At 35.8% G+C, this 23,912-nt stretch overlaps 1 protein-coding gene across 12 annotated transcripts in view; it reads right to left on the bottom strand.

The window, feature by feature from the left end:
• Positions 1–23,912, bottom strand: part of GRIA4 (glutamate ionotropic receptor AMPA type subunit 4) — a 212,006-nt gene that overhangs the window by 39,198 nt on the left and 148,896 nt on the right. For all 12 annotated transcript variants that reach the window (XR_014958693.1, XM_021529343.4, XM_021529348.3 and 9 more), the window contains 4 exons: positions 16,616–16,822; positions 9,987–10,357; positions 8,420–8,618; positions 3,325–3,572 (listed from right to left, as the gene is read on the bottom strand). Coding sequence is in view for 11 of the 12 variants with exons in the window: in XM_021529343.4 (XP_021385018.1) it covers positions 3,325–3,572; positions 8,420–8,618; positions 9,987–10,357; positions 16,616–16,822 (1,025 nt within the window). In the remaining variant the exon portion in view is untranslated. The remainder of the gene's footprint in view (positions 1–3,324; positions 3,573–8,419; positions 8,619–9,986; positions 10,358–16,615; positions 16,823–23,912) is intronic.

The raw sequence follows: 23,912 nt of genomic DNA, 5'->3' as shown, positions 1-23,912 counted from the left end.
TTTCCCATTCTCCTCCATTCAGTGATATGCATTAATTGTAATACTGCACCAGCACTGAGAATAAATAATTCCAATTAGCCAATAGGTACTGGTTGAACACTGCAGGAGTGTAGTATGAAACCCAACAAGGAAGAGTTTTGACTTAAAATCCACTACCCTGCTCATGTGTACATTCATGAGCCACAGAGAGACCAGTCCTTGGATCTCTCTGACAGGTGGATTTCATCTGCATGAACCACATGATGGGTATGTGCTCTGTAATGAACATGAGCCTGGTGATGTGATGGCAGGGAACCATCCCTAATCCTATACTACAGGAAGAACCACTTTCTGTCAGTTAGATGTGTAAAAATATATGGTCTGGTTCTCCACAGACTCCCACTAGTTTTATTCAGATGCAACTATATTTTCAGGGAAAAAACTCCTGATTTATATCATTGTAAGTAAATGAAATAGGTGTTCAAACAGTTCAGTGATTAATTTGATATGAATAATTCATTTGGAAAAATTGGGTTTTTTCCCTAGTCTTGAACAAACCAAAGATAGCATTTGAATGTTTAAATTTTATATGCTATTTGCAATTATTTGTGAAGTACGTCAAGTAATTTGTGGTCTACATATAACTCAAATAGGAAATTAGGGTTATTAAATAAAACAGAATTTAAAATTCATTGTAGTAAATAATGTGTTTTGGCTAATTTATGTAATGAGCTCAGCTAGCCTGCCCTTCATGGATTTCAAGCTGCATGTTCAATATTTGCAATTATCTGTGCAGACAGCAGTTACATAAGTCATCTGATCAGTGGCAGAAACACTACCATGTGGGATGCAGTCAAAATAGCAAAAGCAGCATATTCTAAATCTTTAAAATTCCAGAAAATACTGAAACATGCAGATAAAATTTACACCTGACTCTTTTCTGTTCAAAATCACAGGGGGAGGAAGCATTTCCCCTCTTCTCTAAGTGCTACTCTCCATAGATATACATGAAAGAGGTGGTACAAATGTGAGGTATTGCTTGTTCTTTATTTTTATCCAGAACATTAAGTGTGTTGCTTAATGTTTTTAGTAGGTAAGCAGCACTGATGATTTGTTGCTGGGGCTGGAGAGGGAATGGGATGCAGCAGGAGAACAAGGAGCTTAGCACATGTGAAAGAAAGGCTCAGGAAAGGCATGGACATGAACAGCCAGTCGAGACAGCTTGAAAGAAGATTTGGTCCAATTTTCAAGTCTGGTAGGATTTCCCCATGTCTGCTTTTTGAAACATATTTGAAGGTAGCATGTGAAAAATGACATGGTTTTGATCACCTAACCCTAAGGATAGCTGCTGACCCCCAGTTATACAAAATTATGGCCTCACTGAACTGTCTGGGAGCTTGGTCTTTAGCTGGGATGGAACCAGGACTTCACACTGGATCCTTACAATTTTGGTTGTGCTCTTCCTCTCTGCTCTTATTAGTCTTACTAGACCCCTTACTTCTAGCTGCTTTATGTCTTATCCCCAGTAGCTAACTGAACAAACCTGAAATAAGCCCAAATTTGACACAAATAACTTCCACAGGCTATCAGTGCTCATTATAACAGGCTGTCTCTTGTTGGTATTGAACACTCTGCAGAAGAAAAGGAAAGGGATTAAAGAACACCATAAACTACACTTAAAGCAAAGAGCCCACTGCTAGGACATATATGACAGCAGCCAAAATACTCCTAAAATGTATGCCCTAGCTTTGACTCAGTAAAGTATGACTGTCAGCAATGGGCATTTCTTACTACCCTAAACTGCAGTGCTGCCTGCCACTCTTACATTGTCTGAAATACTGAAAAGGAGATATTAATTTATAAGAAATATAAAATAAAAACCAGGTGTTTTGAAAATAAATTCAGATAATAAAGCAGCCTCTCTTATTAGCACTGCCTTCTACCTTTAACTACTCTATGACTTCTGGACATATTTTTCTATAGAATTAACATTTTTATTATAATTTTCCCTCTCTCATCTCCTTAATGTTCTCTTTCTACTTTATTCAGTAGTGAAGGTGCCAATTGTTAAATATGAGAAGTACTGAATGTTAAGGACCAAAAATTCATATTCAGTAACTGAGATAACTGGCCTGATTTTCCCCTGCACATACAAATTTTCTTTTGCCATGGATGGAAATGATTCTAATGATATTCCTTTCACCATCCCTGTAATACAGCTACTGATGCTTGTGGTATTGTGTGCAGGTTAAACTGAGTTATGAGTGAGTCTTGTTATCTGCATAGCGGTAATGATGTCTCCTCTGTAGTCACAGATGTAGACAAATAGGTTCTTAGTTACTTCATCCACAGACATATGGCTTCACCTGCACCTGTGACTCTTCCCTTACATCTACTTCCTCCCCTTTGTTTCATGTTGTAATCCCTTATCATGAGCACAAATGTGAGAAATGGGGTGCTAAGCACTTTGCGGAGCATTCCTTTTCCCCCACTCCTGTGCACATCATCACTGTCAGACTCCCTTCAGCTGCTAGTTGCTCTTTTGTTTTGAAGAAAATTGGCAAATCTACACTGGAAGATGCAAGTTTTGTTTGTGTTAAATGTTAAAGAAACAGAATGGTAAGTACAGCCAATTTTGACACAAAGCTGGTACCTTGACTTTTGTCTCCTGACAATTTAAATGAAATGCAAATGATGTTCTGCCTGTGAATCAAAAACTCTCCTACTTTACTAAATGCATCTTATACCATGAAAAAGAAAATACTGGTGAGTTTGAAGGCAGTACTGAAATGCATAATGCTAGAAACACAAACATTTTTTTCTAAATAAGAAGGTGCTTTAGTAAAAAAGTACTTTAATGAAGTTGCTTTAATGGAGGACTAATTACCTCCAAGAGATGATATTTGAAAAAAAAGATTCTACAAGCAGCTTCTTACTCAGAAATTAGTAGCCAAGATCAATAAACAAAACATAAAATGTAAGCATATTATTGATGCAGATACTGATGTACATAATGTAAACAATATTGCTATAAAGGGTTGAATTCTGTGAAAAAAGCTGATGAAATAGAATAACTGGTGTTAATTCTATTGAGGCTGACTTCAAGTAGCTAGTGTTCAACCAGTTTGGTTTTTATATGGCCTTGAAACATATGCCAACTATAGCTGCTCAATCTATATTGCAATTAGAAATGGTTACCTTTGTTGATCAAAAAAAAATGAAATGGGAGAAAATAAAAATAACATACCATGTTCACACACAAAACAAAAAGAGCTATATCAGGGACATCAGGGAAGGTGGAATACTATAACAACACATTTTATATTGTTATACTATTCCACCCACCTTAATGGAGAACCCTTCGGTGTGGCTACGCCATAGCCTTTCGAATCCAGATTTCCTCCCACTTTCATGGTGTCACATGGCTTTCGTTGCTCAATGTATTCATTCATGGTGGACTCCAGCAGGAAGGCAAACTTGCCCTTGGATTTGCGGACACGAGCTACTCCCTCTGCAGTAGTCCTAGTGAACACTGATGGCTCAGCTGATTTCATGTAGGTCCACATCTTTTCATACACTGCTATTTTTGATCTCTGGAGAAAATCAAAAACAAGTTAGAAAAAAGGAATGTTGCAACATTTCAGAATGGCACTGCTCAAATAAAATAAATCATACTTAATTTTTCAGACATTTGAGGTTGGGAAAATCTTAGAGAAGGGTTTTATTTGAATTCCATTATTTTAAAAGAGACAAGAAAGAAAAGTATCAATACTATAGTAGCAGATACTATTTTTGAGTTTGGCTACCCTCTAGCAGTCAAAAAAGAAACCTACAAAGCTGAATTTATTGTTAGATAGAGGAAGTTCACACAGTTAATGTGTTTTAAGGAATATGAATCAGATGCCCACAATAAGCCTGGACTCTTAAGAGAAACAGTAATATCCCCATAAATACACAGCTGAATCTTAAAGCTTTTCTCTAACACCCACTTCTTCTACCACCAAAACCACAATAGCTTAAGTAAGATTTCTGCTTTCATGATTCAGAGTCCAGAACTGACTTGATTGATATTCAGAAATGCTATACAATATCTGAAGACTTGGTTCACAATAAAAGATGGAAACAGCAAGTTGGAGCAAATATTAAGGGAAGTAAAATGCCATAAGCATATTTCTTAAAGAATTAGGTATGATTTTAGAACTGCAGTATCAGTGGATTTATTTTAAAGACTCTGATCCTGCCAATAACTGAGTAAGAAATGTACTTTCTCAAAGAATGCACAGGAATTAATGGCTTAGAGTGCATTAGTTGGAAATTTTCCTGTGCAAGAATGCATGGAGTAAATACAAGTAAATGCTTAAGCAAAAATAAAACTTCTTCATAAAAAATTAAAGCAAATAAAAAATTTCACTAAAAGAAAGGAATAAAATGCTGTCAGGCTGAGGAGTTTCCCATGCTCATTACATTCACTCAACAACTCCTTGCTTCCTCCAGCAATAGGAATACATACATGCAAACCAGCAGTGTGTCAGCTGAACACTACACAGTATTTTTATAATAACAGATGGCACTTGTCTTCCCCTATGTATGCTGCAAAAAGGACTTTTTAACCTAATGCTCAAGTCAGCTTTTATTTGAGTCAAGAGGAGTTTCTAGCTAAGCAAGATTTGGTCTATGAGCCTGTTCCTACACAGTGCTGAGCACTCCAGGAAAATATTCATTATTCTAAAGCCCGAAAACAAAGGGCCTTAGATTATTTAAACAAATACCAAATCCTATAATCTTAGTATTGTATAAATTAAAAATGGGTTTAAGAAGTCTAGAACGGAGCCTTTTTTTATATGTGAGAGTAATTTCCCTAAAGCACTTCTTTTTACCAATTACTGAATGACTGTACTATTACTTAGATTATAATTTGTTAGAGACCTAAATCTATCTTGAAAATAAGGGGCATTTAACTAAAACTGTTCAATAAAAATGCCATATAGCAGAACATCATAAATTATTCTTTCCTTTTTTAGTTTGTCTGTATGCATAATTTTATCTTTCTGTCAAATATAAGAACATTTGAACAACAGCTGTGTATGTCCATAATCACATCCTGATTTGTCACCTGTTCTTTCCACTGTAGTCACAGCTATTTTACATTTACATAATAGTGGCTGGGAGCAGAATATAAACAAAGCCACCAATGCATTCTTTTTGCTTTACACTGATGTAATTACATGGATTTAAATTTACAGAAAGAAGAAAATGGAAGAGAGTAGTAATAAATCAATCATAATTTCAAGAGTATTTTCTTGCCTTTGTCTGCCTTCACTTCCAAACACCTCTCTCATCTTAACATCCACTAGATATATTTCTTTATAAAGTAACCATATAATAGGTCACTTTCATTTATAACTTTATGCAGCACATAAAACAGCTTGATTAGTAACAGGAAACACTGCTCTACATCAATTGAAAAAAGCTGCATTGTACTTGTTTTTCCTTATAGAATCTAGTCTCCTTTACCTATGAAAATAGAAAAATATGGAAAGTCTAGCAAGGTATCTGCTCTCTAACATTTTCTTCCAAACTTTCATTTGTCTGCATTCAATTTCTGTATGTCAACTCAGAGTGAAAATTGAAGAGTAAACTAACAAATATTTTTTATTATCATATGAGGAAACATTGCAGCTTTCCCTGCAGTCAGCCAAGCTGGAATAATTTTCATTTTGGGCTTTTCTGAGTATAACTGTTAAAACTAGCTACTTTTCCTCTTGAGCAATCTGCCTAGAAAATACAACTCTCACTGCATGTAAATCAGAAAATAGGAGTATATAACAGCTAACAGTATCAAAGTTCCTCTTTTTCTTTATGTTTGCTTTAAAATTATTTTCCCTTTTGTGCTTTCAATCCAGATTTAAAACAGGCTGAAGAGGTGTTCAGAGTTTCTGACATTTTGATGAGAAATGAGAAAATGATGAGAAAATGTCCTGAAGGCTCATCTTCAGCCAGATAATCACCACTGACAGAAAAGTTACACATGATTCTAATACCAAAAAGTGAATTGCTTCTAAAGCCACAAAATGTTCAATTTAGCACACAAATCTTCTTGCACTATTGTTTCAGGCTAGGTCTTAATTTATGTATTATGAAAACAGCTTTTGTGTAAATATTGTCTGTTGATATTTTACCTTTCTCCCTGTTTTGTGAAAAATATTTTTACAAATAGCACATGAAGTATCAATAAGAATCACTATGTTGTGAGAGTGATTAAAAATTATTTGAAAGTAGGGCTTCAATTACACCATTTTAAAGAAAGTGATCAACACAGTTTAAATCTTCATTAAGCTTCACATTTTGCATATGCAATAGTATTTAGTATTTGTAGTTAATTTTAAAGTTTCCCTCTGTATTTTGAAAGAAAAGAAAAACTAAAAAGAGCACATTGATTTTCCTTCCTTTTTCTTTTAACCTTTTAAGATTGAAGTGAAAGAAGGGCTGTAGCCTTAGACATTTTTACTCCATTGTAGTATCTTCTCTTTAAAATGAGAACTTGCATAAAATATTGAGTTTTTGTGTTTACACAATAATTAAAAAAAACCATGAAATTTTTGTGACCTATATTGTTTCTACATCAAAATACCTGCTCTCATTACTTCAATACAATGTCTTGTACAAGTATTTTGAAACTCTTAAGAAAACAATTTCAGTCCTTCATTCTCTACTATTTCTTTGGGAATTGACTTTTGCATACCATCACCTAACAAATTTGCAAGCACTAGATACTCTTGAAAATGCAACAAGTTAATAAATACAAGGTTACATAAATCTACCAGACCATCAGCATCATGTTTTTAAATATCATCACAGCTTCATTCTAGTAGAATAGAAAGAACTATTTGTACTCATATACTGAGCTTACTACCTCAACTTATGATGGACTGAAACTGCAGTTCCAAGAATAAAATATTTAACTTTCCACAAAAAGAACTAAAAATGTGTTTATGGGTGAAACATAGGTGAATATAAATAATTGGTAGGAGAGATTGTACTCATTAAAAAGATCTTAAGACAGGTGTAGGTAGAAACTTTTTAGTGAACAGTATCCATTAAAAATGAGGTACCATTCAGCTGAATCCTTCTAGAGTTCAAGTAAGAGGCAGATGCTTTAATGTGTGCTTTATTTCATCATAACACACATATCTTGCACAGGCTGCACAGGGCTGCTTTTCTTTCTCCAGTATCTACAGAAGAAGTCTAGAAAACTGGGTTAAACTGAACTCCTTCATCAGTTTCATGATGTGAAGTTCCAATCACTGTGTTTGTTAAATGAAATCTGTATCTTAGAAATCATCTTTCCCCAGCTAATAGAACAGATTTGCAAGCTCTTCTATGGGGATATTTGTTGCAATAAAAATGTTATTTCACTTAAGACACTGTCTTTGAATGGATATTGTCTATAGTTTCCAAATGGCATTGAAAATTTTGTTAATGCTTTACTGAGTTCAGTTTGGCCAAATTGAAAACAGTGAAGGTGTGTGTGAGTACCTAACAGCGAACTCCTTTCAATTAGGCAATTAGAAGAAATTTTCATTCCATCTTCCTGACTTATAAAAATCCCTTAATCACTACATAATTCATATTCAGCTAAATAATGACCTAATTATCTGTGCAATTTTCAAGGAAGGGTTACTGGCTCACAGCATTTATTCAAAGCAGTGTTTAAACACTAAACTCACTTTGGTCAGCTGAGCTTAACTTTCATCTGTTGGAGACATGAAATAAAGCAGGAAGGACTGTTTATTATGTACTGCCTGTGATGTCCAAGCTCCCTGCTTTCCAGCTGGCAAATGATGAGGATTACATACCAACCACACTAATGCAGGAAAGCAAATGACAATGAAGTAATCAATAGAGACAGCACAGGCATATGAATTGCTATTTAGGCTATTTCCTAATGCTCCAACCACATCCCCTAGAGTTAAATTTTCTCTTTATTATCCATCTGAAAGTTAGCAAATTAAAAAATGCATTTTCTGCCCACCACCCAAGACCCTAAAGCAAAATGTACACAGCCAAGTCCATAAACAGAAACAAAACCTGCAAGACTTCACTTTACCATCATAGGCTTTCAATGCTGCACATCAGTACTGTTAGCTTCATATGAATCAATAGTGCAATGCTGCTTTAATTATCCCTCGCTTCAGTATCCCCCTGGGCATCTGTTTTGCATCTCCTTTTTTTTTTTTTTTTTGACAGGATCAATAAGCTTTCCACAGATTAAAAGATTAAAAAACCTGAAAACTCCAACAAATGGCTTTGTGGGGGTAAAAATGTATTTCACATTTTTCACATTTCACATAATGTAAAAACATTATTTCACATTTCCAAGCATCTTATAAGAGTGGTCGGGGGGGGGGGGATAGCTGCTCTATTGGACGTGCCAACTTACTCTGAAGAACTCTTTGGTTGACCCTGAGTCCAGTGTCCCGTAAGCAATTTCGGTTTGTTTGGCAAGGTCTTCTGCACTCTCTATGGGTGAGACCATTCGCTCAACAGTCAAGAAAGCAGCGAGGTTAGCAGTGTAGGATGAAATAATGATGAGCGTGAAGAACCACCAGACACCTCCGACAATGCGACCTGAGAGGGATCTAAACATGAATAAGATAATGCACATTTTCCTGTCTCTTGAGCCATAAAGAGTGAGAGAGACAGAGTGAAAGCACCATTATTGCTGAATATTTGTCATTAAGCAACAATCAGTGGAAGATAATTTGCATTTTAAATATTAATAGATGCTTCTACTCTAGAAACTTAATGTCTACAGTGTAGTCTACTGTACCATTGTGTATCACACATACACAAGTTTAAATCCTCTTAAACAGTAATGTCAGTGTTCCTATTATTTCAGGACATGACTAAATATAGGAAAAATATGTCAAAAAATACTGGGTAGGTAATCTCTTTTTGGAGACAAAAGTAAAGCATGGTAGCTGAAAATCAGTAGCTTTCTCGGTTTCCTCTTTAAAAAAATGCAAAAGGCTTTGCATATGGATTATGCTGGCTCTAGGATTAACATGTTCCTGTCACCCATACTTCTCAAAAATTCCACAAGCTACTGCAGTCATTCATTGAACACTCACATATTTCTTCTTTAAGAAACAAGAATTTTGTGATAGAAGAGACATTTCTATTAAGTTAAAAATTGTATTTTCCCTTTCAATACCTGCAATTTGATGAGAAGGTTGTTGAGGAGCAAGGCACATCCACTCTTAACCAGTTTTATTTCTAACTTCAATAATAGAAGGATTAGGTCAATGCTGAACACTCAAAATTTCACTGAAAATGGCTAAAATGAAGCCTTTAAGTTTGAAAGATTGGGTAATAATATTTAATTGAAAAGTTTTAGCTACTGCTCACTAAAGTTCCAGAACTTCATAAAATATTGAGAAATTCAGGACTGTATGGATTAGACTAATCATATACTAGATGATCATGTATTACAGGACAAATCCTGTATTATAAGACCAAACAGATCTGAGGCATGTGCTGTGTAAGGCACATCTGAGCAACACAGCGTGGCTTCTCAGAAACAGACAGTCAAATATTGTCTCTCACAGACAGCAATACTTGTGATGCAGCACTGTAGAACTTGAAACAGAAGTGGGACATTCCTTGATGCAAGGCATATATTCAGTACAACTGTGTGTATTTCATGGTTGTAACACAATGGAACTAATGTAGCAACAACACAGCTCTTCAGAAGTCAACCCAGTGGAATTTTCCTGTGTGAACCTGCTGTTTCTGAGAGAGGTTTATGCACATTGACATTGGTAAAATATAAAATATAATTCAAAGCAGTTTAACTGTTGCTCTTATCATAGCTATTAAAAAAGAAAAAAATAAAAGAAAAAGATTGAAGAATGAATTTCAAAACACTGCCAGGAAAATTAATGAAGGAAGACTTTATGCTTCAGTGTTGAAAATAAAAAGCAAATGGAAAAAGATTTGACACAAACCTTGGGGAAATATCACATCCTTGTTGCATAAAGGCACCCAGGGAAAACCAGAGGCTGTTGAATATGCCAAACTCATTGGGAGGCTGGTCACTGGGTCCTTCTTTCCCATCCTCTGGTTCTTCTGTGTGCCACTCATATGGACTAAACCTGCTAACTAGGAACAGGACCACACTGACACCAATGTAGGCAAAGACTATGCACATCCAGATCTCATACGCCAAAGGGTCCAAGAAGGAAAACACTCCTGGTTTAGATTTCTGGGGCTTTTTGATCATAATGGATATCCCCAAACTCATAAAAGGCTTAGAAAAATCAATGACCTCTTCTCGTACCAAAGTGATGGTCAGAGGCGCAACAGCAATCTCTGCTTTCTATAAAGAAAAAAAGAAATATAGATGTATAGATTAATTAATGTGTGCTTGTACACTTGGTAAAGCAACTAATTCCAAAGGTATGTTATTAACATCAGGACACTATGGCTTAAATGCTCTTTGTAGCATTTTTCTTTCTTTCTATCACAGTCTACATTTACTCAATATGCTTTCAGTAAAACATACACATTGCAGGTTTTTATTTTACAGAATTATACAAATACTCAATTTTTCTGCTAAGGAGAAGACTCTTAAATCTTATAGAGGTGAACAACAGTATAGGAAGATCATTTTAGGCATTAATTTAGATTTAAATAAAGGAATTCAAGAAAGAGTTGAAAATGAGAATGACCCTATTGTCACTGAATGTATAGAGATTTCTAATTGTTAAATTTGGTAAGATATAATAGTATTTTGATGTAAAGTAGTTCAAAGACTCAAGAAAGCTCCAAATGGCATGAGGCTGCAAAAGTGATTAACTGTTGCTGTGATTCCACCAAACTGCACAGAGTTGTCTCAAGGGAAATATAGTTCAATAAGACTGAATTAGGTTTTAAACAGCAAAAAATTGCAAGTACACAGGAAATAGGTGTGCAAAATCATGTGATAAAAGGATAAAACGTGTGCTAAATCCATTCTCACTAGTGTCAGGAATATTTTTAAAATATATTTCTAACATGTTTTTTGGATGACGATGCCAATCTTGAATGAAACATTATTGATGGAGGTGATTATGGCTGCTACCAACCATGTCTGTATGCACTATAAAATATTGGAGCTAAGCTAATGAATTGCTTTTCTCCTTAGGGATGTTACACTACCTTGAGGTTAGTTCCTTGCCTAGCCTTGCCTTTTACACTAAAGCTTTCATTACAACAGTGCTTCAGATGGAAATTGTATGGGGACCTGGGTCAAAGGAGGCACCTCTGAGAGGGGAATAGATGCAAGAACTGCTGAAACCTGTGTCCTGTTCATCATCATAATGTTGTGTCTAGGTACAGTCACAGAGCAGAGCCCATGCTCTCGACTCTGTGGACTTAACAGTAGAGTAACAGTATTTTGTGAACACTTTGTTGCTTCAATGAGGTTAAAACATGCTGAAAAATAAAGATGTGCTCAAATAGTTTAATTCAGTGTTATGTAAATAGCTTGTGTGCCAAAGAAAATATTGAAATGGAGCTTTTTTTCATCTTACAACTTTGAAACAGGAAAACGCATTTAAAATAATTTGTGTTTTTTTATTTTATGTGCTAATTCATATGGAGTCATATATGTTTTATGGAATTCAATTTTCAACCAATATTGTGCAGTTGAAAATTAAACCTATTTTGGCAGCTTTGCAGTTGTCAGTAATTCAAAAGAACTGACTCATTCCAGTGCAATGCCCAAAAATGCACATTTTTATTAAGACGGCTGTATACTAATCATCAGATTACATCTGTCATTCTGAAATAGTTGTGATGCAAACACTTACCAAAATTTCATATAAAGATATTACATTTTAAGCAATGCATCTGAAATCATAATTTGGCAAAAGTATCAAAAATTACCTCTGGTGCTAATGTCTCAGGTAAACATTATGGTAACACTGCTAATTCTCTGAATTTTAATTTACACTTTGTTATATAAAGCATTTTAAAAAAATTTGGTTTCTTAATCCTTTGTGATTACCTAAGTCAGGTTGAAATAAATATTTTATGAAAACAGCTATTATATTATATAATATTATAGATATAATTATATTATTATAATATATATTATTTAGATTATTTAATATTATGATAGTATATATCTAAAATATATTTTTAAGTAGTCTAAAAATTATAAACTAAACTCAGTTTGTGTAGTCTAAAGACTATAGGATGGTTTGAGCTACTTGCTTTTCTGCATTTTTTTTTTTTTTTCATCTCATTCCTAAGTAGCTTTTCTCCAGAAGAATGGTTTCATTCTTTAGAGGCAACATCTTTTGTATTTCTAAATTTTCATTATTGAGAATACCTAATGTGGAGTCCTTTAATTAGGCAAAAGACTCATGGCAACTGTGATCTTTTTCTGCCTATCTTCTCTGTGTCACTTAACACAGTGTAAATGACCGATCTGGTCACTGGTCTTCAAACGAGTTGGCTAACAGGGTTTTTTTGTGTCTGCAGATTTCTACTGGGGTTAAAACAAAGATTTTTGGAGGCTGTTTGTTTTCACAGTGTGAGCTGGAAAAGTGACATCACCATTTTAGAGTGAGTTGAGGAGATTTTAAATACCTACTTATCACATTGCATGTGAAATGCTGGAGAGGATTTATCTTGTCAAATTTAAATGCTCAAATAGGGTATGCAGAACTGGAACAACATCAGAACTGCTGCCTACAGTACTTGAAGGAGTTAAAGAAGAGAAATAGGAACTTAATACATTTTTTATAATAGTGATCTAGTATCAGATAATTCATAATTTAGATAAATCAATTTCATGCCACCAAATCTAAAGGGAAAATACACAGCTAGGTCATAATTAAATGCCAAAAAATTGGAGAAACTACAGCCCCCCAGACTGATAATATTATTATTTTTGTAAGACTGTGTGCCATGTAAAGCCTATATAAATTCTTCTTTGCAAGAGCTAAATAATCAAAATAGCTGTGCATGATAATTATCAGCATTTGTGCTTTGCCCAGTTAATGTATACCATATAATTACACATTTAAATGATTAACAATATAACTATGGTTCAAAAACAATTAATGATTTTGTTGCCATTGAAATCTGCTTTGACAAAAAGTAATGATACTTCACAGTTAAATCAACTGCATCTGTAACAGCATTTCAATCAAGGCTCCACCATTACCAAGTACAGATGCTTTCTGGATCCAATATTATAGAAGGAGACAAGAGTGATTCTGATGGAGAGAGACATTTTCTTTTCCAGAATATATAATTATTATAATGTTGTGAATAAAATTTATGCTAGGCACAAGTATTGTGAAGGTAGTAAACCTATCTGAGAAAAATCATGCAAAACCAGATTTTAATCTCAGAAGGTCGTGGCTTCTGAGATTTCAGACAGAAATGTGTTGTGACCTTTTGTGTTAAGCAGTGAAAGAAAAGCATTCTGTGTCAGGAGAATGAACATTTAATTGGAGCTGACTGCTAGTGAATTTGGAAACACCTGTTACATGTGCTTAATGGCATTTCATCCCCAGACAGCATTTCTTCTGTGAGCTAGATATCAAGGCAAATAGCATCCACATGGACTATTACATGCATGTGGATACATCAGGGACAAATGACCAAGATTTCCTCATAGTTTTGAATAATGTGCCAAAAACAAAACAGGAAAATAAGCAACCATCCCCACCATTACATTCTGTACAATCTTAGCAAATGCTGTACCCCACAGCAGTTTATAGGATGTTTCCTCTGGGACATAATGGAATAATCAACCATGGAGTTTAGGAAATGACTAAGCTGTTCTGTGCAGAACCTGAGTGTCCAGGTACCAGAACAACCTCTGGTTGTATACAGGTGTTAAAGGAACATGGGATAAAATTTTCACATGCCCACTCTCAGTAATAAGGATGGGGCTAAGGGGCTTTGGGGTATGATGGTAAGAGCAACAGAGCAGAGGAACCTTTTGAGTTGTACAGAAAGGGTCCAATCTCACCAGCCAGAGCAAAACTGCCTGCAAATCCATTAACATGGCTGGAAATTAAAAGCTGTAAAATGTTTCCCAAACAGATCATCTCGTCAATTTGCCAATTCAGTTGCAAATTCTCTCCCAGTCCTGGCTGCAAATAAAAAGCCTTGAAACACAGCCAATTACTCAGACTACTTGTGTTTATGATTAGGGGATCTATCAGAGAAGGTGAACATACTTTTCTTCTAGCAGAGCTTTGCAGCAAACTCTCTGGCTGACTGATTTTTCAGTTTTCTCCTAGGCCTGGGAACCTGATGCTCTGTAAATTGTCTGGCAAGGACTCAAGGAATTTGCAGCGAGGATGCTCTTGATGGATTCCCTGTGGAAATCTTTAGCAGAGAACTTTGTAAGCAACAGAAAGAACAATTTCCTTTAAAGCTACACCTGTAGAAGTACATTAACTATGCTTGGTGTAGCTCTTGGCCTTAAGGCCCAGCAGCACTGGACAGGCTGCATCGCTACTGTCAAAGTCCCTCGACCTCCAAACTTGCATGGCCGCATTCAAGCTGCTTATAGGAAAAGGTCTCTGCTCAATCCCAGGGTCCAGCTGGGCTCAGGAATTGTTTTGGACAGTAATTATGGGCCAAAAATGTACTGGAGACTCTTCTTGCAATTTAGCAGATTAATCAGGTAAATTCTGAAGCACAAGGACATTCCCAGGTGCCACTCATACACCAGGATCGATGCAGCCTCAAGGAGCCTTATGAGAGTGGAGCAAATGTCCTGGGCAACAGCTGACTTCAGTAAAAAAGCATCTCCAAGAGCTTTTCTGCAGCTCATTCCCAGGACCCAGTCCCAGAATCACAAAGACTATAGCCGTCCTAAACAGATAGCTGGAAAGAGCCTTCTCTTCACCCTTTTCCATTGAAAAAAATTAAGTACTGGCCTTGTATTCTGGGCTGGCCTTCTTCATGCAGGTAATTTGCAACAGATTCCTCATGCCCGTGCACTTTACTGCTTTCAGCTCTATTAAAAGCTGTAGGTGTTGACACATCTATGTGAGCTTCCTTACAACACTTTTTATTTCAGTCTAGTCCTAGGGCATTGATGAGGTATTTTTTAAGATAAAAGAAGGAAAGAAAATGAAACTGAAATATCAAGTTTCCTCTATAATTTTCAACTAGATGATAGGCCACTGACACTGTGCATCTGAGCAAAAGAGTTTTCTCATAAATAGTAACATTTCTTGGATAATTGAAAAAACATTCTAGTATAAAACAGCACTTGGTCATTGATGTCCATAGGTTTGATACTGCAATTAAAAGCCAGAAAAGGAGTAACCTCCGTACTTGATAAAATTAGTTTGAAAAATCTTTATCTTCCACTACCCTAAGAGTTGAGCTGCTTTCAAGCCACTGAAGTAGATATAGATGCTTGGTGACATTCAGTGTTTCTACTCTTTAAAGACAAAATTGAGGTTGCCTCCTTCATGAGCTTCAAAGAATATGGAGTTTTGTGAACCTGATATAACCTTTCCATTCCAATGGGGAGGGGAGATCACTGAAATTCTGGGGCAACATTTCCCACACTCCTACAGCACAGAGACTGTTTCATTCTGCAGAGTCCCTTGCACTGATGCTAATGAAGAATTTATCAGCCATGATAAACTGACAGAAGGGAACTGGAATGGAGCTGCAACAAAAGCCACCAGGTCTTTGCAACATATGGCCCAAACTGTCAATGGAATTGTGAAAAATGCAACTGGGGATGGATCAACTGATATGCAGGAATTTTTTTATGGAGAAGTTGAGTCATGTTATGAGTTCATGGGTGGGAATATTTACACCTGAGTAGTTTGAGGATTTTTTTTTAATTCCATCACTGAAACGAAATGTTTCTCTAAGAATTTTGAACTGTTCTCAGTGCAGATACAAGCAACTGCAGTCATCAGCAAAGTCAGCTCTGAGTTGTGTTTCTTTTGGTAACACCAGATATTGAAAATATTTATTCAGGTTTATTGGAACTATTTTCTTTAAATAGTGGAACTTTATATGTCAACAGAATTGCTAACTATTATGTACTCTGAAGAATCCTTTTCCAGCCACTCTATAACATAATGTTAAACTTACCAGGTTTGCTCTTGAATTTTATTATTGATGGTCATCTTAAAAATCTATCTTCACTATGAATTGCTCAGTTATGTACTTGTCTGTAGTGGTTTATTACCTATGTTTAATACATATGATAGTGGATTTTTCATATGTAAAACTAGACCAAGAATCCAATCTTTTTAAAAAGATCTGTCCACCATTCCATGAAAATGAATTAATAAGTGATATTCTTCCCAACCAAGTTTTATAGCGTGTCAAGAACAGACGGTCTCTAACATTAACAAATTTTTAAGGGATATATAAACTATGGATGTTCTAATGTTTCAAGGTACTAGTTGAATAAATAGTAGAACTTGCATGAAACTATTAAATTTTATCTTGAAAATAAGTGGAAACTCACAAACCTGAAACAAAATTCTTTTCTGTGACCCCAAGATTAAATAAAATGCACATAATACTTCCTATTTTATGACTTATACTATGATAAATTAAATCCTGCTTCAAAAATTGGTATGCTTACCCCATAAACAAGTTCTCCCACCATCCCATTCCAGATTTTTGTCTCTGGATCCCTTGCTCCATATTTTCCATCAGGAACAATGGCAATTTTGTACTTGATACCAATATGTTTTGCAATTTCTGATGCCAGATCTACACAGTATCCTTCAAACTTGTCATTCCCTTCAAACGTATCATGGTTTTTCTTGAACATAACATATGGGGCTTCCTATAATGAAAGAAGTAGAACTGTAAAGGAGAAGTGTACCAAATATAGTCTGAAAAAATACAAACATGTCATGAGCTGACTGAACAACACACAATTTATAAAAAGTTCATGGACAGTATTAGCATGTTTAAATTAAAATGCATGAAGAGGAATCCTTCTGGCAAGTTATACTCTTCACACTAATTTGGGTTATACATTTCACAAGAATTATTGACCTTATTTTGTTTTAAATGAAAGACCTCAGTTCAGTATATGCTAAATTTAAAGCATGAATAGAGGTTGAGCCTATACAGTGCAATGGGCTGTGAGATCATAAAGGTACAATGTAGACTTCTGACTTCACTGAGTAAGCATATCCTCTAACCTAGTGGGGGTTTCTGCCTATGTAATTTCAGATGCAGAGCCTGAGTGACTTCATTTCTTGAGGTTTAGAATGTATAGCTCCTAAGAGGCTACATACATTTTAGTGAGAATATAGAAATACACTCCCAATGAAATACGCGTCTTCCCTTTAAAAGAAACAGTGAAGATTCTGCAAGGTCATTTAAGATGAACTTAAGTGATATGCATGGACAAGAATGGTATTAAGTTGACAGAGACTTTACATGTTGAATGGAAAAGAAGTACCAAATATTTTGGACAGTGAGTGCCACTGAGAACAAGTAAAACCTGTCTTGAAGAGTGGATCTTGCATTTCCTGTATAAACCATACTATCACAATAGTGAACATTATGCAACTGGGAAATCAAGGTAATTTTTCTTTTTAGCTCTATGTGAATTCAGACTTTAGAAATTATTAAGTAAAACTATACTTTCTGATGGTATTTTAAATTACTTCACATAATTCATATTCAGAGCCAGTTCCAGACGAAATATTTGTCTAATATAAAGTGTAATTTAGGTTACCATTTGTTTGAATTTACATCACAAAATACCGGCAACTTGTCTTCTCTGTGCTCCCTGGAAAATGTTAAGTCTTTTGACACTAACCTTGGTAATATTCTGCCCCATTCCCATCTTTCCTACAGATATAATTAGCACAAGAATAAAAACAAATTTAAACATGTAGTGCAGCAATGTCTGCTTCACTGAAACTACAAGAACATCATCCGTAAGCAACAACAATTTTGTAACCTCTGCTAGGTGTCTAACAAGGGAGGATAGGTGGCATTACATGAGTGCAGTGCAATGAGTGCCTTTGCCCGTATAAAGTTTGCATCTTCAAAGGAAAACTGCTGAAAACCAGCAGCCTGCACTTTTTCTTGTATTCCTATCCCTACTTAAATCACCTTGATCTCAACCACTGGTCTTCTAAAGTGAGAGAGGGAGAAAAGCAGAGAGATCTTGATCTCTGCAGTAGTTCTTCATTTTCAGAAGTATTTTGGCTACTTGTATAAAATGTTCCTCCTTCACATCCTCCTCCCTTTATGTCTGCATGAGAAGAAGACCCAAAACCTGTGCCTTTCTACATATGTTATTGCACAGAAAAAGATTTAAAATAAACAGAGATGAAAAATACTCTGTCCTGTCTGTGATTTAGCCAACTGCTTGCTAGACGGACAACCAAGTCTGTCCACTGTCCTACATTTGTGAACTCTCCTTACAAGCTTCAGATGCATTGCTTGCTGCACCTCAAAAGCAATTTTGCATTCCAAATACCATGTTAGTGATTTCTAGCTCTTCTGATTCAGCCATAAATCCCCAGCCAAAGGCATGCAACTAGAGTCACCCCAGGAGATAATTCTGGTGGTGGACTTGAAGAAGACAGGCAGTGTACGCCAGATCAGCTTGCTTCTTCTTCCAAAACCCAGAGACTGTGCTTCTGCCTTCACCTCACCACTGCCAGGTCTGCTGCAAAGAAAGCATTTCAACTGTTTCTGCACAGCAAAGCCAAGTGACAGATGCCTCAATTTTTTTCTGTTAAAAGTTAAGTGAACTTCAGCCCTCCTACCCAGAGTTCTGTGAGGGAACACTGAGAAGGAAGTGCGGTGGCTCAATACTGTCCTTGGTAGGTACAAGCAGAGGCCATCCCATGCAGTCGAGTGACTGCCATGATCTGACAGGGATCTTTTGGTACCTGGAGGAACTGCATTGGTTCTCTTCCCCATCCACCTCCCTTTCTTATACTGATCTCACTGATTTAGCACAAAATACAGCGGGGAGAGTTTTTTGTAATGTAATTATCTTATAGAGTAAGGTAGCTGGCCTTGCTGTGACTGCTTTCAAAGAAGCAGCAACTGAGTATGATCTGCCAGTATGGAATAGTACAATTAAAGATAACAGCAACACCTGCTACCATTTGCTTACTATGTTGATCTTTCCCTCCTAACCTATTTTATATATCTTTAATTGTTGTGCCTACTTTACCTGCCAAGTAATCAGATATCTGTTTTCAAGGTAGAATTTGATGGGGGAATGCAAGTGGGACTGCATGTGAGTTTCTGATAAAGACTTTTTTATTTTTAAAAAAAGAAATCAAATAGTAGCCCTAGTTTTAATTCCTGTCCATTTCAGACTTTGAGGATGTCTCACATTGATGAGGTGTTCAGTTGTTGTAATAAAAAGATAGTGAAAGTCAAGTTTTACTGGTTTCCTAACAAGTAACTTACACAGATGAACTTTCAAGGTCACACTGTGAAGTCATGAAATATCTGAATTGATCAATAACATGTACCTAGCCATATCTTGATACTCTTTTCTATCTGTGGCACTGAAAACGCCCTTTTTATCTTGCATAATCCATTGCAATAACATTTTCAATGTTAGTAGTAATGTTGGTGTAATTATGGTAGTCTAAAAATGCAAGAACTGCAAGTTGTCTGTGGAGAGGTATTATCTCCTATTAAATCAGCTGAAATAGCTGAAAACATAGGCTTACTTTTTCATTGTTTCCAGTTTTAGCATCTTGACTAATAGAAAGATTATCTCTGCCCACCATCTTTGTGCTTACTATATTTTTGGACCATGAGCTTTTAACCTACTGATATAAAACGTCTGACTTACTGCCGAATGAGGTTTAACACTGCAATATTTGCAAGATTTCAGCTGCTTAAGAGTATTCTATGGAGTAGCGAATCAAGGAAAAGTCCACATTGAAATGACCAATGACTAGCACGGAACAGATATTTGAAATGGTGCAAGCTTTACTTATATAATTCACAATTTCATAACAATACTTAACATTTGCAAATACAAATTGATGTCTGCAACAATTACCTTTATAGATGTAAACAAATCATTCCACCACATTGCCACAAATTCATGTGTACAGTTAAATGCTCACAACTGATGATTCATACTCTAAGGGAAGTCGGACAAAGTAACTAACCAAAATAACAAACAGCTTTAAACTTGGTTCTCCTATGCCAAAGTGTATTTCAAAATAATCACCATTGCAAAAATAATTTGTAAAAGTGACAAATATCTGTGCAAGGAAATTTCTAATTTTTAGAACAGGTGTGGGACACATTATCACACTTTATTCTGAAAGAAACTTCTGTAAATGTCAATGGAAGGTTTTTTTTGTGACTTTTTTTTTCTTTTTCTTTTTCTGTTTTTCTGAATAAAGTGTCCAGGATTCGGTTTGAAGTCTTTATTATTTTCATGCAACAAATTTCATTTTTTTCTCCAGTCTACTGAAGAATTTCATTAATAAAGTTTCTAATGAAAAAATATTTTTCTATTATGCGAAAAAAGGCTATAATTAGAATTTCTGAGGTAAGACTCTATCAAGAGTATATCAGTCAAAACAGTGATGGTGGTTCTCAGCCACCTAATGAAAGTTGTCTGTCTTCTTAGATGCCCTAAGGTGACCTGCTTGACCCCAAGGTACTGCTCTGCAGGTGCTTTGTGCTTGCCCTTTACAGATTAGGTCTGATACATTCAGCATAAGGCATCCACCTATACGCCACTGAATCAATTTCTAAATCTTTGTGGAATTGCAATCTTGGGGCAAAACTTATCCCACATGCCTAGAAAAGTCCATACACCAGCTAAAACACCCAGAGGGAGAGGTCACATATACAGCATGAGACAGGCAAGGGTCACCCTGCCGGTGTAAGAAATGGGGGACAGGCTGTATATCCTAGAGCATCTTGAATGTCACTGAATGCAACTGAATCACTACCCTTTGTAAAGTCATCCACATCTAGGTGACTTGGATGTGAACTGGATCCTGCCCTTCAAACTTAATCTGCCAACACCAAGGATATCTCATTAAGATATTGAACTGTAAACCACAATGCAGATGCAGCTTATCATCAAGCTTTGGTTTTAAAGGAATTTTGTGATTTTTAAGTTTTCCAGTCTTAGAGTTAAGTACAGAGTTGGCTCTATCAGGAAATGTATTGGAGCATTTGGATTAGGCTTCTGAGCCTACTTCCCTAAATTCTACCTCAACAACTCGGGACCATATTTGTGAACCTGCAAAATTAGAGCTGATCATTCTCCCTAGCTAGATAAGTCCCTTGCTTTACCTTAGTGTTAGAGCAGGGCTGCAAAGAGCATTCCTTCTCCAGTCAGGCAATGAGCTACTGTACATTTGGAGGTGTTACCATCCCACTCCAAAGGGAATGCCTCTGCACAGGTAGGAAACCTGCTCTTTCCAGAGAGCAGGAGGCTGTGCATCTCATGAGATGCAGAATAAGAACAATAAATGGTAGCTGATAAAGAACATCAGCTGCTGCCTCCTCTCTCTGGGCTGCTACTGTACCACACAGCTAACTGGGGATAGGCTGAGAGCCTAAACCAAATATATAAAATAACTTCTACATGCTCTCACTATGTTACAAATGAAGAAAACTTTTTGCCAAGTAAAAAACACTCTACTAAGTTCTTTGGGTGCAGAGCTGATCCATTATAATGCAGTTTCTATGCAACAGGCATACAGCCACACTACAGCAAAGTAAGCATAGACACATAAAAGCTGAAGAAACAGAGGACAAATCAACTTGTGCTATTTGGCTTTAGGCAAAATTTAAAGCGAGCCATGCTGAAAACCTGTAAGCTTTTCCTATGCTGCCATGACATCTGTCTTTGAAGACTGAAAATCTGACAGCACTGCTTGCGGAAGCTTTGCAGTTTAATGTTGGAAAATATGCATGCAACCAAAACTAAATGTGTCATCTACAATGGTTCAACTTCCCTTCAACATGAAGAGGGCAATGAAGAGGTGCAAAAGTCTCTGTGGTATTTGCAACATAACAAAGAAGAGAAAAGTAACAGGACTCTGCAAGTTATTCTACTTAAATATTTATTTTCTTTGTGTGTGTGATCATATTCTTGCAGATGCTAAATACATTGTCCTAGCAGGCCAATATTAAGAATCATGGTCCTATTCTGCCTTCAGCATCATGTGTGCAGCTCCCAGAGGAATACATGGGAGATGGGCATGATAAGGCAGAATTCACCATATATTCTTATTCAAACCAAATTCCAATATATTTCTCTTGCACTGTGATTTTGAAATATGGAAAGGGGACAGTTTTGGTCAAGAAGCTGTGTTGCTTTCAATTAATTGCATTTATCCAAAATGACATGCTGCATAAACACAGGGCATGCTTTGGAATATTAATTCAGCTTTTTGGTTTTGCAAATGATCCCACCAGTCCCTTCAATACAGGGGCTGGAAAAGTTCTTTTGAAGATAACATTTATTATGCACATCAGAATGCTTCAATGCAAACAGGACAGGCAAGATAACACATTTTAAAAGCTTTCTTGTTTTCCTTTTTTTCCTTTCTGGTGAACAGAAACCTTTTCTATTACTTTTCATTATCATATTTTTCTCGCTTCTCCTAAGCTTGGAGCTATTTATGGAAATTACAGTATTCATGTGTGAGAGCTTCAGTCAAAGGTATCAGGACTGGTTTGAGAGGAAAATTTCGACTGAAAGCTTGTAATTCACATCATTCTCTTCTCAGCTTGGCAAAGTTGAAGGTTAACATCATCTGTTCTAGACATTTCAGATTAGTCACAGAACTTTTCTTGGTGGTTCATTGCCTGGTCATCCAGTCAGAGGAACAGTAATCCATATGGAAAAATTAGCTCAATGTTACTAGACTGGTGGTTAATACTTGAGCCTTAGTTAGGAATGTTCGCAGCATCTTGGGACTCTTTTCTTCCTTGATCAATTTCTTAAAATAGGATTCTTCATCAGAGGCTGAAAAGAGGAGGACTGTACTGAAGTATATTTTTTTTCCATCACCAAGTCTTTTTTAATTTTTTTTTTTCAGGATAAAGATACATATATTTAAAATTTCCCATGCAAAAATAAAATTAAAAGTCACACTGTTTGGTTAGGAGTTACATTCTGAATTCCTGTATAGTAGTTTGGTTGTTTTGTATCCTGGAATGATAACCTTCAACAGGAGATTTATTAAGACATAATTAATGCATAAATGCTGATACACACTGCTGAAAATCTAGTAAGTAACTGTATTTTTAGTTAGAAAAATGTCTTCATGCTTTCCTTTGGATTACTTTAAATTCTGTATTGAGTTAGAAAACTTATTTCTTTATAACACCTACAGAATATTCCTTCCCATTTGAGACACAGTTTATTGGGTTAACATGTCTTGTTTAAATGAAGCAGGTGAAAAGGGCAGTGAACTGAGATGTAAAATCTTAAAAGCGGTCACGTAAAGGTCACCCTTTGCCAGTTGGCTTTGATAAACATCAGCTTTAAAGGGCATGTCTGACTTCAGATGAAAAAAAAGTTAGATATTTTGTTTAAAATACAGATTTGTAAGAAACAATTATTTTGAAAAATTGTGAATTAAAAATGTAAATGAATGAAGCAGCTCATTCTCCTTTGCAACCACTCTTTAAAAACACAATAATCCTGGAAAATCAGACTCCAAATCTATATAGATTTTATTAAAATAGAAATTTTACTGCAATGCTGAATGAACATTAAGAATGCATCTACTAAATTCATGTTTTCATTCACTATTAAGAATAGATAATCCAGTTTTGACTGGCTGACTGAACCATACTACTTTGAGCTTTAGCTCTTGCTAAAGTCAATTATTGAATTTATAATTTACCAAGAAAAAGGGAAACTGGCATTACAGTAATCTCATTTATACCCT

Source organism: Lonchura striata, chromosome 1 (assembly GCF_050655825.1).
Source record: "Lonchura striata isolate lonStrDom1 chromosome 1, ASM5065582v1, whole genome shotgun sequence".
NCBI classification, from domain to species: domain Eukaryota; kingdom Metazoa; phylum Chordata; class Aves; order Passeriformes; family Estrildidae; genus Lonchura; species Lonchura striata.
Note: the sequence above shows the minus strand (reverse complement) of the source record. Positions and strands in the feature narration are given on the sequence as shown.